Raw genomic sequence first — 13,870 nt, 5'->3', positions numbered from 1 at the left:
GGATATGCCTCTGAAACATCTTTCCACAGACCTTTGGGCATGCAGAGCAGGGTGTCTCACTAACTATTGGGATCAGGAAAGCTTTTCTTTCCATCTCTGACACTGCTCTGCCTTTTTATTAAAGCATTGTGGCTCAACCTGATGCAACTGTTTAACATTCCAAGCTACAAAATTTTTCTATCGTTGGTCACAAAGATGGTTATCCCCTGGTATGTGGTTCCTCAGCCATGAGAATGTGAATCAACCTAAGTTCAGGGAATTGTTTGCGGCCCAAAGATGCCTCTGTACCCACCTCTGTCTGGCAGTGTTTGTGGAGTGAGAAAAACAGAGTCAGTGTTTCAAGTCCAGTATGATTCCTCTTTGAAACTGAAAGCAGCAGGATAAGTAAAGGGTTTTATGGTGAGGAAAAGGTAGAGAGGAAGAGCAAATAGAACAGATGATAAAGGTGCCCCATGGCAAATGACAGGGAGTACATAGGTGAAGATTAGGGTGCTAATAGTGGACCATAGGTGAGCTTGACTCAGTAAACCCATGCAGACAAGTTACGGGGGGCCAGAGTGGGGGATATTCGGAATTAGACAGTGGTACATCAGAGACCAACAGCCACTAGAAGGCCTGGAGTGCTGGGATCAAGAGGTGGAGCCACTGTCTTGGGTTGGGGAATGAATACTTGGGCCCACAGCAGCCCCTGGGCTTGCCATCAGTCACCTGTGTGCAGACTCTTGAATAGTGACAGCCCTGTCCCAGTCATCAATCCTCTATTGCCGCAGGAACTGGCAAACAAGTCATGTAGAATCTGTAATTGATGTCCTCTCCTTGGAGCGTTGTTGTTGTCCACACAATGTTAGTGGCTTGATGATCTTGTGACATGTCCCATCACACTGACTCAGGCCACATTTTCCCTGCAGCCTTCTACAATGTTGTACATCTCCCCCTCACTGAGGATGAACAGTCAGTCCTCAGTAAAGGACTCCCCTTTATCCCCGTCCACCCTAACATCAACGAATACTGCTCATGTTTGGACGTTGAACAGTTTTTCTACCGCCTCCGCGCTTACTCCTTTAATCGCGAGGCCTGCTACCCTCCCTGGACCTCTTCATCCCCAACTGCCGTCGAGACATCAATCGCCTCAACCTCTCCGCCCCTCTCAACCACTCCAACCTCTTCCCCCACAGAACATGCAGCCCTCCGCTACCTCTGCTCCAACCCTAACCTCACTGTAAAACCCAAGGACAAGGGTGGCGCAGTTGTAGTGTGGCGCACTGACCTCTACATTGCCAAGGCCAGGCGCCAGCTCTCTGACACCTCCTCCTACCGCCCCCTTGATCATGACCCCACCCCCGACCACCAAAACATCATCTCCCAAAACATCATCTCCCAGACCATCCACAACCTCATCACCTCAGGTGACCTCCCACCCACAACCTCCAACCTCATCGTTCCCCAAACCTGCACCGCCTGCTTCTATCTCCTTCCCAAAATCCACAAACCTGACTGCCCTGGTCGACCCATTGTCTCCGCCTGCTCCTGCCCTACCGAACTTATCTCCACTTAACTCGACTCCATTTTTTCCCCCCGGTCCAGGAACACACCACCTACGTCCGTGACATCACCCACGCCCTCCACCTCCTCCACCTCCTCCAAAACTTCCGATTGCCTGGTCCCCAACACCTCATCTTCACCGTGGCCGTCCAGTCCCTATATACTTGCGTTCCCCATGCAGATGGCCTAAAGGCCCTCCGCTTCTTCCTGTCCTGCAGGCCCGACCAGTCCCCCTCCACTGACACCCTTATCTGCTTAGCTGAACTCGTCCTCACCCTTAACAACTTCTCCTTCAACTCCTCCCACTTCCTACAGACAAAGGGGGTGGCCATGGGTGGTACCCACATGGGCCCAAGCTATGCCTGCCTCTTTGTAGCATACGTAGAACAGTCCCTCTTCCGCAGCTACACTGGCCCCATCCCCCACCTCTTCCTCCGTTATATCGATGACTTATCGGCTCCCACAAGGGGCTTGAACAGTTCATCCACTTCACTAACACCTTCCACCCCAATCTTAAGTTCACCTGGACCATCTCCGATACCTCTCTCCTTCCTGAACCCCTCTGTTTTCATCTCTGGCAACCACCTGGAAACCAATATCTGGTCGAGAACGCCCTCAACCGTGTCTCCCACATCTCCTGCAACTCATCCTTCACACCCCGTCCCCGCAATAAGAACCAAAAAAGAATCCCCCTCGTCCTCACGTACCACCCCACCAACTTCCGGATCCAACGCATCATCCTCCGACACTTCTGCCATCTGCAATCCGACCCCACCACCAAAGACATCTTTCCCTCCCCACCCTTATCTGCTTTCCGGAGGGAGCACTCCGTGACTCCTTTGTCCGCTCCACACTCCCCTCCAGCCCCACCACACCCGGCACTTTTCCCTGCAGCCGCAGGAAGTGCTACACCTGCCCCCATACCTCCTCCCTCACCCCCATCCCAGGCCCCAAGAAGACTTTCCACATCAAGCAGATGTTCACCTGCACATCTGCCAATATGGTATACTGCATCCGCTGTACTCGGTGTGGCCTCCTCTACATCGGGGAAACCAAGCGTAGGCTCGGGGACTGCTTTGCAGAACACCTACGCTCGGTTCGCAATAAACAACTGCACCTCCCAGTCGCGAACCATTTCAACTCCCCCTCCCATTCCTCAGACGACATGTCCATCCTGGGCCTCCTGCAGTGCCACAACGATGCCACCCGAAGGTTGCAGGAGCAGCAACTCATATTCCGCTTGGGAACCCTGCAGCCCAATGGTATCAATGTGGATTTCACAAGCTTCAAAATCTCCCCTCCCCCTACCGCATCCCAAAACCAGTCCAGCTCGTCCCCGCCTCCCTAACCTGTTCTTCCTCCCACCTATCCCCTCCTCCCACCTCAAGCCGCACCCCCATCTCCTACCTACTAACCTCATCCTGCCCCCTTGACCTGTCCGTCCTCCCTGGACTGACCAATCCCCTCCCTAACTCCCCACCTACACTCACCTTTACTGGCTCCATCCCCGCCTCCTCGACCTGTTTGTTTCCTCTCCACCTATCCTCTCCTCTATCCATCTTCTATCCTCCTCCCACTCTCTCCCTATTTATTTCAGAACCCCCTTCCCCTCCCCCTTTTCTGATGAAGGGTCTAGGCCCGAAATGTCAGCCTTTCTGCTCCTCTGATGCTGCTTGGCCTGCAGTGTTCATCCAGCCCTGCACCTTGTTGTCTCTATTTCAAGCCCACCGACTCCCACAGCTACCTGGAATACACCTCCTCTCACCCACCTTCCCCCTATTCCCAATTCCTTCACCTTCGCCGCATCTGCTCCCGAGATGAGCATTCCACTCCCAGATATCCCAGATGCCCTCGTTTTTCAAGGACCGCAACTGCCCCTCCACAGTGGTTGAAAACGCCCTCGACTGCATCTCTCGCGTTTCCCGCAACTCATCCCTCACACCCCCTCCCCACAATAACAACAAAGACAGACAGAATCCCCCTCGTCCTCGCACCAACCTCCTGATTCAACGCGTCATCCTACGCCACTTCCACCACCTGCAATCTGACCCCACCACCAAGGACATTTTTCCCTCACACCACCCTTATCTGCCTTCCGGAGGGACCACTCTCTCCATGACTCCCTTGTCCGCTCCACACTCCCCACCAGCCCCACCACCCCTGGCACTTTTCCCTTCAATCGCAGGAAGTGCTGCCCCTACACCTCCCCTCTCACCCCCATCCCAGGCCCCAAGAAAACCTTCCACATTAAACAGATGTTCACCGGCACATCTGCTAATGTGGTATATTCTATCCACTGTTCCCGATGTGGCCTCCTCTACATCGGGGAAACCAAGTGGAGGCTTCGAGATCGCTTTGTGGAACACCTACGCTTGTTTCGTGACAAACAACTGCACCTCCCAGCCTTAACCCACTTCAACTCCCCCTCCCACTCCTTGGACGACATGTCCATCCTGGGCCTCCTCATCCACAACGATGCCACCCGACGGTTGCTTGGGAACCCTGCAGCCCAATGGTCTCAATGTGGACTTCTCAAGCTTCAAAATCTTCCCACCCCTGACCTCATCCCAAAACCAGCCCAACTCGTCCCCGCCTCCTTGACCTATCCGTCTTTTCTCCCACCTATCTGCTCCTCTCACCTCAAACCCCACCCCACCTCCTACCTACCAGCCTCATCCTCGCTTCCTTGACCTGTCCGTCTTTCCTTGAATGACGAACCCCCCTCCCAACTCCCCACCTACACTCAGCTTGACTGGCTCCATCTCCGCCTCCTTGACTTGTCTGCCTCCTCTCCACCTATCTGCTCCTTTATCTACTTTCTGCCTCTTCCCCCTCTCTCTCTTTATTTCAGAATCCCCTTCCCCTCCCCCATTTCTGACCCAAAACATCAGCTTCCCTGCTCCTCTGATGCTGCTTGGCCTGCTGTGTTCATCCACCTCTACACCTTGTTATCTCAGATTCTCCAGCATCGGCAGTTCCTACTGCCCCCTTCTACGATGTTCACAGCCTGCTGTGCAGGTAGTGGTGTTGCAGTGCATAAACATCAGAGTGTATATTTTGAGCTTTAAAAATATGACTGACAGGCAGGATTCTTTTGTAAACATTTCAAAATACTGGACGGTTTATCTAATTTAAAATGGTCTTCTACAGGTCCATCTTTCAAGGCAAGCAGTTTAAAAGCTGAGAAGAAATTAGAATTTGTACCTACTAATTTGCACATTCAGCGGATGCGGGTTCAAGATGACTCGGGGACAGGTAATTTCTTTGAGCAATTATTTGTTGTGTATTTCAATTGTACCACTGATCAACTGGATTTGAAGTCAAAGAACAAAACTTCTGCTCCTTTTAATCCTTAATTAATAAATATTTTGCTTCCTTGTTTTTTAATGTTCCTGAAAAGTTTTGTTTTAAGCAACAGCATTTTTCCTCAATAGTTTGTTCTTCGTATACTTCAAACCTAGTCAATTGTTGAAACATGGATGGGATATTTTTGGATCAGGAAAATTTCACGAACTGATGTCGTCATTTTCACAGTGTAAAGTTTATTTGGTTGAAATTATCCTGAATGCCTTCAGAACTGGCAAAAGCCTTTTGCTTCGGAATATAAAACTTGTGTTGCATGGAAGTTATAAAGCGCACGTGGGCCATTATGGCCAACTAATCTACACTAGTATTCGAGCTTTACACAAGCGTCCTTTCCCCCTCCTCAGCCTGATAACTTATCCATTTGTTTTTCTTTGTCTCTTAAGTATTTATCTAGTTACGTCTTAGAGATTTATGGATTTTCCAACAAAAAGCACCGGAAATACTTATCTGGAGTGAAAGCATTAATGTTACAGATTGATGAAACGTCATCAAACTGAAAAATTATCTGTTTTTCACGACTTATCTAAATATTTTTCCTTCAGATATCCAGCGTCCACGCTATTTTGCTTTTCAATGTTATTTGCCTTTTATGCAATTACCTTACATGGTAACAAGTGAACTCCTTCTAGCCACTGTGGTAAATAATTCTTTTAAACTTCCGGGCTCACTTCAATAATTGCAAGTCCACCCATCAAACGTAAAGTTCTTAACAGCTCAATTGACTGGAATATTACACTGACTCATGCCTTAACATGTTTTCAGTGGGCACTTTTTCTTACGTCTTAGAAATGTGGGAAAGGGGGAGTACTGTGTTAGGATGCCTTTTCTGCTGCATGGAATGGTTAGCCAATAATGTTGGCTGGCAGCTCCAGGGGTTGTGACTTCTTCTAACTGATCGATGGAAATCCAACTACCACGCTTTATAGCTTCTTGGAGTATGTCAGTTAGCCATCGACTTCCCAGTATGTGGAAGTGAAGAGGTGATTCACTTTCAGAAAGAAAACCCGCTGTCCTTATTTGGTCTGGTCTACGTGTAATTCCTGACCCACAGCAATGTGGTTGACTGTTAATTGCCCTCTGAAATAGCTTACCGAGCCACTCAGTTCAAGGGTAATTAGGGACTGGAAATAAATATTGGCACTTTGAGTGACGTCTACGTCAAATACACAAATAAAGGATCAAAAATGACAGTTGGAGTCCCTTGCTTTAAATCCAAATGGGTATTTTTGTTAGACTTCACCCATTTATTACCTCGGTAGTTCTCTGTGTTCTTTATGCCACAGATCAGACGTATGACATAATTACTATTGGGGCGCCAGCAGCTCACTGCCAGGCCTTCAAATCTGGTGGCTTACGAAAACTTCTGGTCAAGTTTGTGGAAGCAAAGAAAAAGTAAGTTAAAGAGAACTTAAAATCCTTAAAGTTTGCAAGGTTTTATATTACTTTTCCTGATGTATTGGATATTGTAGCATGAAATTGCTCATTAGTTGCTGCTTCATTTGGTGGTTTTCTTAAAATCGTCAAAATCAAGGAGGTACTGTACCTTCAACATTTTTGGAAATTAGCTGATGTGTGGTTATAGGCACTTGAAAGGAGACAAGTCAATGAAATAATCTTAACTCAATTACGAATGGGAGAAAATAAGGCTTACTGACAGTTTGCTTGTCACACTTCTGTGCTGATCACCTCTTTGCAGTATAAATCAAATATATACTTGTAGCATTATATTAAGCTGCAGAAAATATGGCAATATTTTAAATACTGTACCTTTTAAACAAAAATGAAAGCACCAAACTCTCCAGGTACTGTGACCTCCATTTACTTTGCTGAGCAGAGGAACTTGTTGGTCCATCCAATGTCTTTTACATCAGAAACCAGAAAACAGCCACTGGTGCCGTTTGTTTCCTTTCCACTTTCAGACTTCCTGAGAGTCAAGTGGTCTGCTCTTAATTTAATTTCACGCTTTGCTAGAAATAGGACCTGAGCCATCCATTTATTTTGTGTATTTACCACTTGTGTACCACATGGTATCAGATTCATTGAAACTCTTGTTTCTTAGCTAAATAGCTTAAAGATTTCCACGTAAAATCACTAGTATTGTAGTGCTACCTCTATACAAACTGCAAGTAATTATTTCCTCCTCCTGGAGCATTGGAGTTTTATTTAACAGATACCTGAACCATAGACCAATTTTTCTGGTTTTAATCCCTGTTCTAAAAGTTAGATGAGACCATTGATAAACCACAATTGCCTTTATGTCTCTTCATTAGAGAACCATGTTTCTTGCTCTTGATTTCAAACAAGTGATCTACTGGAATGTACAATTACTGACATTGGCTGATGAGGATAATGTCTAAATAATAGGATTAAAAAAAAATTTGTTGAAACTGTAAGGTGAAAAACGTGGATTTGAATTGAATATTGTAAATTTAGTTTCAAGTTTCAAATTGCCATAATTACAATAAGGCTAAGGTTTCATTTCAAGTTGCATGGGGGGTTGATGATTGCTTTGTAGACATCCTTGCGTCCTGGTAGATTGCAATCTATTTGCATGAATAATTAATTACTTGAGCCTTGTGCAGACTGCAGATTGTTTTGTCACCTTGGTAGCAAGCTGAAACCTTGAATACTAATTTAGTTTTAGTCCAAAATTGCCATTTCATTTTTTTTGCAAAATTGAATAAATTGTTTTTGCTCATCCTGAGTTTAAAAGTATAGTTGGTTTTATTTGCTGATTAGTTTTTGATGATAAGCAACACTGCTTGTAACACTCTTCTGCAATTGTTTCTGTTCTGTTTGTTTATTCTTTTCCCCTTAGCGTGTATGAGGAGGGTTGGTGAGTTCCTAACTGTTGACAGCTAAGCTTGATCATTTGGTTTCCATGTTCATTTTATGTCCTGTTTCATTTTCTTTTCAAACCAAAATGTGTTCATACTGAAAATACCATAATTCCTTCATAGGGCACTAACCATTGTTTGTTGAGAACTCCATATTTAACCATGGGTTACTTATTAATATTACAAGATTTGCATAATGTTGCCATTTAATTAATAACACCTGTTTGTCTCAGTGCTGTATTGTAATATTGCATGTCCAGAATAATTCCATTATTCAATCCAAAAAAGACTTTAAACCAACCATTATGCACGCATCAGTCGATGTGGATAGAGTCCTGTTAGGTTATACCAAGCAAGTTTTTCCAACTAATGAAAAGACGTGAAGCCATTCTTCATGCATGCGTGGATAAGAAGCAGTTATATCTGGGAATAACTTAATTCAGCCACTTCAGTTTATGTCTCAAACAGTCTGTCAGTAGACATTCAAATTTTTATTAATTTCTTCTCTTGTCAAAGCTCTATCAGTTCGTGCATCTCTATGTAGTAGTTTGTTCCTAATTCACTTTTAATCAGCTACCACAAGGAACATCAACCAACTGGTATGTTCTTTATCAGTTTATACCCTCCTGTGTTGGAACCTGCCTGGTCTCCGTCTATTGTCTACCTGCAACACAGACTAAGTTTGAGCAGTCAGTGTTGTGGAGAAATGTAGAAAGGGAATGGAGAATGTCATTGCTTCAATGTTGTTCTCAAATAAAATAGATTAATTTGAACATTACTGAAAATAAATCTAATACTATACTGTTCATTTGCTCCAATTGGATGTATCAAATCCATTCTGAGAGAAAATTGTTACCTTAGTCAGATCATTACTCATATATTATGTAAATTTTGATTGAGTCTAAAACTGCCACTTTGGGTCCTAAAAGTGCCCAATCAAACTTCAGTTAAGTTAAGAGACAGGTAGTTCTCCAATAACATGATAGTTGCGTTCTTGTGTACCTCGCGTTATAGGAAATCGCCATTAAAAAATCACATTATAGGGAAATTGCTATACCTGTATAGCAGAAAGATTGCATTATCCAAACAGCATCCACTATTCACCAATCGAGTTACAGCCAACTCGGGTTAACGAAATGTGTGTTATGGCAGAACTACCTGTGTCTTAAAAGGTTGAGCAGCATCTGAAGTGAGTTGTTTCTGACTGCTACCATCCAGTAGCAACACAAATGGTGTCAGCCACTAACAGGATACTACCGTCAGGCCAAAAAGGATTCTACCTATTATGATACTGAGTAATGGGGCATATTAATTTCAGTATTTGCTAGGTATGTAGGCAGTGAATCAGTTGACTGACTGTAGCACACTGGATCCCTTCCACAGACTAGCTACTGACCAAACCCAAGCCGTCCACAGTCCATCTTTTTAATATTAAAAAGAGTCCAACATGTATTTGATTTCACTATTGGATAACATTTGGTAAATAATCCCAATTGTGCTATGAATTACATTGACAACCAATTCAAGATTGTCAGTTAGGGTCATAGGCACATAGTATAGTTGTACATGTTGCACACTAAATACATTAATCCACAGGGCCCTGCCCTTTGCAGACAGAATATGTAGGAATTCTGCCTGTTTCAACTTAGCAAAATCTGTGATATTCACTAGCTCGTTACTCAATGCCTTGACCAATCTGAGTCAATCTGCCTGATTTAAATTTAAAGCTTGGAGCTAACTGTCAGTCATCGTCTAACAGGTGCATTCTCCATGGCAATGCTTCTACCATCAGAGTCCATTTGTCAACCAAACAACAAGCTGCTCTTGTACAGAATGAAATTTTTTTTTTTACATTGGTATTCTTGTGAATGTCCTGTTGAGCGCATTATGAGAAGCTTTGACAAAATGTCTTTTCTTCAGCAAAAGTAAAATTCTGTGTAAATTAGATTATCTGGTTTGAATTCAATGGTTGCTGTTGGTAAGTGTCCTTCATCAGTACTGTTGCTAGTTACAGTAATAGAGTACAGCTAGTGCATTTATGGGAAGTTTATTTATATGACTATATACTGTAACAACCTATTCTAAATAGGTGTCTCCTAAATTTGATCCTGAAGAGTTCCAGTTTCAATTAATAATTCCATTTGAGTCATTGTTTCAGAGGCAAATGAAATACGTCAATTGCTATTGTGGAACTCTGGGTTTTTAGAGTGATGCACTGTTTTCTAGAATGAACTTGTCAGGAAACCTAAGGGTCCTCATGACCCCGGGCTAAATTGAATCCAGGATCAGGTGAAGCAAGAATGCTACAATATTTATAAACACTTTCAGTGCAACAATAACCTTGTTTATATTGGGACGTGTACACTATTTTTAAACTCTTTGATCCAAATCAACATGAGAGCTGACTCACAGTCACTCATATTCGACTATTCTACCAACTGCAAAATCACCAAAATACTTTGCATATTTTGAATGAATTTCAGATGCCAGATATGAATTTTTTTTTGTTACATTGCAAATGCCACTTCCTGTGAGAAAGTGTGCAGCAAATTGTGTGGCACATCTTTTACTGTCAGATCTAGGTATTTGTTTAACTGATCATTACAATCAGTGCGATCAGTACAGTGGTTTTTCTCTGTACTGAGTCCAGGGCAAAGAAGATTGAGTTTATTTGAAGGAGAGAGCCCTAAGAAAATCCTGTTGTGCATCATTCTCATGTTAGATCAACCACTGACTCCCAATTTACATTAAGTTTAGTAATCAAACAGGGAGGCAATGGCCTGGTGGTATTATCACTGGGCTGTTAATCAAGAGGCCCAGAAAACATTCTGGGGACCCGGGTTCAAATCCCGCCATGGCAGACGGTGGAATTTGAATTCAATAAATATCTGGAATTAAGACTCTAATGATGACCGTGAATCCATTGTCGATTGTTGGAAAAACCCATCTGGCTCACTGATGTCCTTTGGGGAAGGAAACTGCCATCCTTACTTGGTCTGGCCTACATGTGACTCCAGACCCACAGCAATGTGGTTGACATGCAACGGCCCTCCGGGCAATTAGGGATGGACAATAAATGCTGCCTGGCCAGCGATGCTATCATTCCATGAATGAACTTTTTAAAAAATCATGAAAAGCTGAAGCAGCTTCCCACTAGAATGTGTCATCAATTATTTGGTTACCGTCTTGCTCTTGATATGTAGCAGGAATGGAAAAAAGCTGCAAAAATTTAGAATGCAGAGTTGTGGAAAGTTTGGTGGCAGCTTTGTGATCATGTGAATTGCCAAGTTAGATTAGGAGACGGTGGAGATAGAGAGAGGAAGAACTTGCATCTGAATTGCCATTTATGTTTGGATTTATAATTTGCTAAGCAGTGTAAATTTTCTTTCTTACAGTTCATCATCTAGCTCCCAGTCTATAGTATACATACCACAAGACATAATAAGAGCTAAAGAGATTATAGCAAGCATTAATACCCTTAAAACGCAAGTCAGTTATTATGCAGAACGACTGTCGAGAGCAGCCAAGGAGAGATCGGCAAATGGCCTTGAAAGAACACTTGCTATTTTGGCAGACAAGGTAAGTAAGCTTTTTCCGTATTACTATTGATTATTATACCAGTGTTGTAAAACTACAATACTGCATGGCCCTTTTCATTTAGTTACATTTTTAACCATCTCTAGTGATCAAACCTCTGCACGGGTTCTTTGATCAATCTTCTTTCCTTTTTCCTTAGGGTATAGTGATGAACGCTTTTTTACAGTCCCAACCAGTTGAAGAGGGGATTCAAAGAAAGAGAGGCTGATAAGAATTGCTGACAGATTGTTAGACATTGCGAAAAATGAAAAAGTGTGCATGGCCTGCAGTATCCTATGATAAACTGTCTAATCTGGGAGATGAACAGCTGCTCATATCACAAGTGTCCTTAGAAAAGCAGTCAGCAACCATCACCCAAGTATTTACATTCTCCTGACTGGTAGTAAAGATAACCATGAAAATAGACACACACTCCTCCAATAACATTGCTTCCTTTTCCACATATGCAATAAAGGGACTTTGAAAAATGTATGCTTTGATGCTTCTTTATGGAGACATAGGAACATATCATGTTCTGTGAGATCAGGGATGATCAATACTCTCTCCCTGCCCCACTCCCCAGTATAGAATACCGCAGTGCAAATTATGACTGTTCTTTAGATATAAAAGTATTATCTTAGTTATTTATTTTTCCTTCACTTGTCATTTTTTCTCTTTACTTAGACAAGGCAGCTTGTCACTGTTTGTGACTGCAAGTTGCTGGCGAATGCAGTTGAAGCCCTTAACGCTGCCAGACCCAATTATATCGCTTCTAAATCATCCCCATCAGGAGAAGCAGATCAAGTGATGCTGAGAAATGACCAGGATACACTCATGGCCAAGTGGACAGGCAGGAATAGCCGTTCTTCCCTACACATCCGTTGGCATGAGGAGGAATGGGTAAGTCTGAGAAAAGGTTGCAAATGAGCTGAAGTTTGTTAATATTGGTTATGCTGCATTCTGGGTTGTGGTACCCCACATAACTTCAACAACTCACTATCGCTCCTTGGACAGTGCCTTCCAAACCAACGACCAGACCCATTTAGAAGCACAAGGGCAGCAGATATATAGGAATATCGTGATTAGAGTCATAAGAGTCATACACCATAGAAACACACCTTTGGTCCAACTCGTCCATGCTGACCAAGTTTCCCAAATTAAACTAATCCCATTTGCCTGCTTTTGGCCCGTATCACTAAACCTTTCCCATTCATGTACCTGTCCAAATGTCTTTTAAATATTGTACCTGCATCTACCACTTCCCTTGGCATTTCATTCCACGTACGAACCACCCGCCATGTGAAAACATTGCCCCTAGGGTCCCTTTTTAAATCTTTCTCCTCTGACCTTAAAAATGTACCCCTTAGTTTTGAACTCCCCTACCCTAGAGAAAATAACTTTGCAGTTCACCTTATCAATGCCTTTCATGATTTTTTAAACCTCTACAATGTTGCCCCTGAATAGTTAGGTACTTGGTTTTGATTGGCCACTCTTTCCCCATAACTTTACATTTGTCTTTCTAATATGACTTCAAATTATAGGAGTTGCAATGAAGCAATTTCTTCTCTGAAAATTTTAGTGGAAATTATTTATAAAAGTTTAAAATAGCTTTAAAAATAAACAAACCAAATACCTAATGCTAGTACATATCATTGTAAGTGGGTTTTCCACCACTTTTCAACCATACTAAATAGATTCTATCTACAAATACTGTCAGGAATTCTTTTGTGAAGGATTTTGTGCTGCATACACATTGACTGCCTTGATCTAGAAATCCAGTTTTGTTAGCACTGTTCTCTCACTTGCCCTGTCTCACTTATATTTTATAAATGTATAGATGAGCACACACAAGAATCTCACCTGTGTATGTATGTGAACATATTTTCAAAAATCAAACAGCATCAAAATGATTAGTTTTACCTGTCAAATATCTCAAACAACTGGAATTGGATCACCTTCCCTGTAGGTCTGTTTCGGTGCTGTATGGCTATATAAGTGCCATTGCACGTGCTTTTTATAATATCTTTATGTAAATCTGTTATTCTCCCCTTTTACTTAACATTTAACGCTGTAATTTAATAAAAGCAAACATATACACAACACTTCTAGAATTTCAGATCATTGGACAAATGTAATTCAGAGTTTGCATTATTTCTTCAGCTATGAATTTGTGATGCCATTCTCTGTTCATCTGAGCTCAACTGTTTCAATTATAGCACTAATTTTTGTAAAATCATAATGCATAGGCATACTGAACTGCAGTGTTTACATCCTAATTTGCCATCCTCAATCTCGGGTTGACTGAAGAAAGAGGAACAGAAAATGCATACAAGATCTGAAACAAGTTACAATTTCAATTCTTGCTTGGAGTGGCTAGCCTATTGACATAGGCTAGCAATTGTGGAAATGCAAATAAGAATGCCAAAACATTGTTTCCATGCTTCAGCTAGGCCATGAAGGGAGACCGACAAGGGGCTTGAGATTCAAAGTCTCTTGAACTCAATGTCTGTACAAGGGAGATCAAAGCAAAATTCCTATCCCCTCATAAT

General features: G+C 42.9%; 1 protein-coding gene across 4 annotated transcripts in view; it reads left to right on the top strand.

The window, feature by feature from the left end:
* Positions 1-13,870, top strand: part of LOC109938345 (inositol polyphosphate-4-phosphatase type I A) — a 184,937-nt gene that overhangs the window by 133,285 nt on the left and 37,782 nt on the right. For 3 of the 4 annotated variants that reach the window (XM_048598190.1, XM_048598191.1, XM_048598187.1), the window contains exons 12-15: positions 4,693-4,797; positions 6,192-6,300; positions 11,141-11,324; positions 12,006-12,221. In XM_048598190.1, the coding sequence (XP_048454147.1) occupies positions 4,693-4,797; positions 6,192-6,300; positions 11,141-11,324; positions 12,006-12,221 (614 nt within the window). Of the gene's footprint in view, positions 1-4,692; positions 4,798-6,167; positions 6,301-11,140; positions 11,325-12,005; positions 12,222-13,870 lie in introns of all 4 variants that reach the window. The other variant, XM_048598188.1, reaches the window with a different exon arrangement.

Source organism: Rhincodon typus, chromosome 6, assembly GCF_021869965.1.
Source record: "Rhincodon typus isolate 14 chromosome 6, sRhiTyp1.1, whole genome shotgun sequence".
In the NCBI taxonomy this organism is placed as follows: Eukaryota; Metazoa; Chordata; class Chondrichthyes; order Orectolobiformes; family Rhincodontidae; genus Rhincodon; species Rhincodon typus.
Note: the sequence above shows the minus strand (reverse complement) of the source record. Positions and strands in the feature narration are given on the sequence as shown.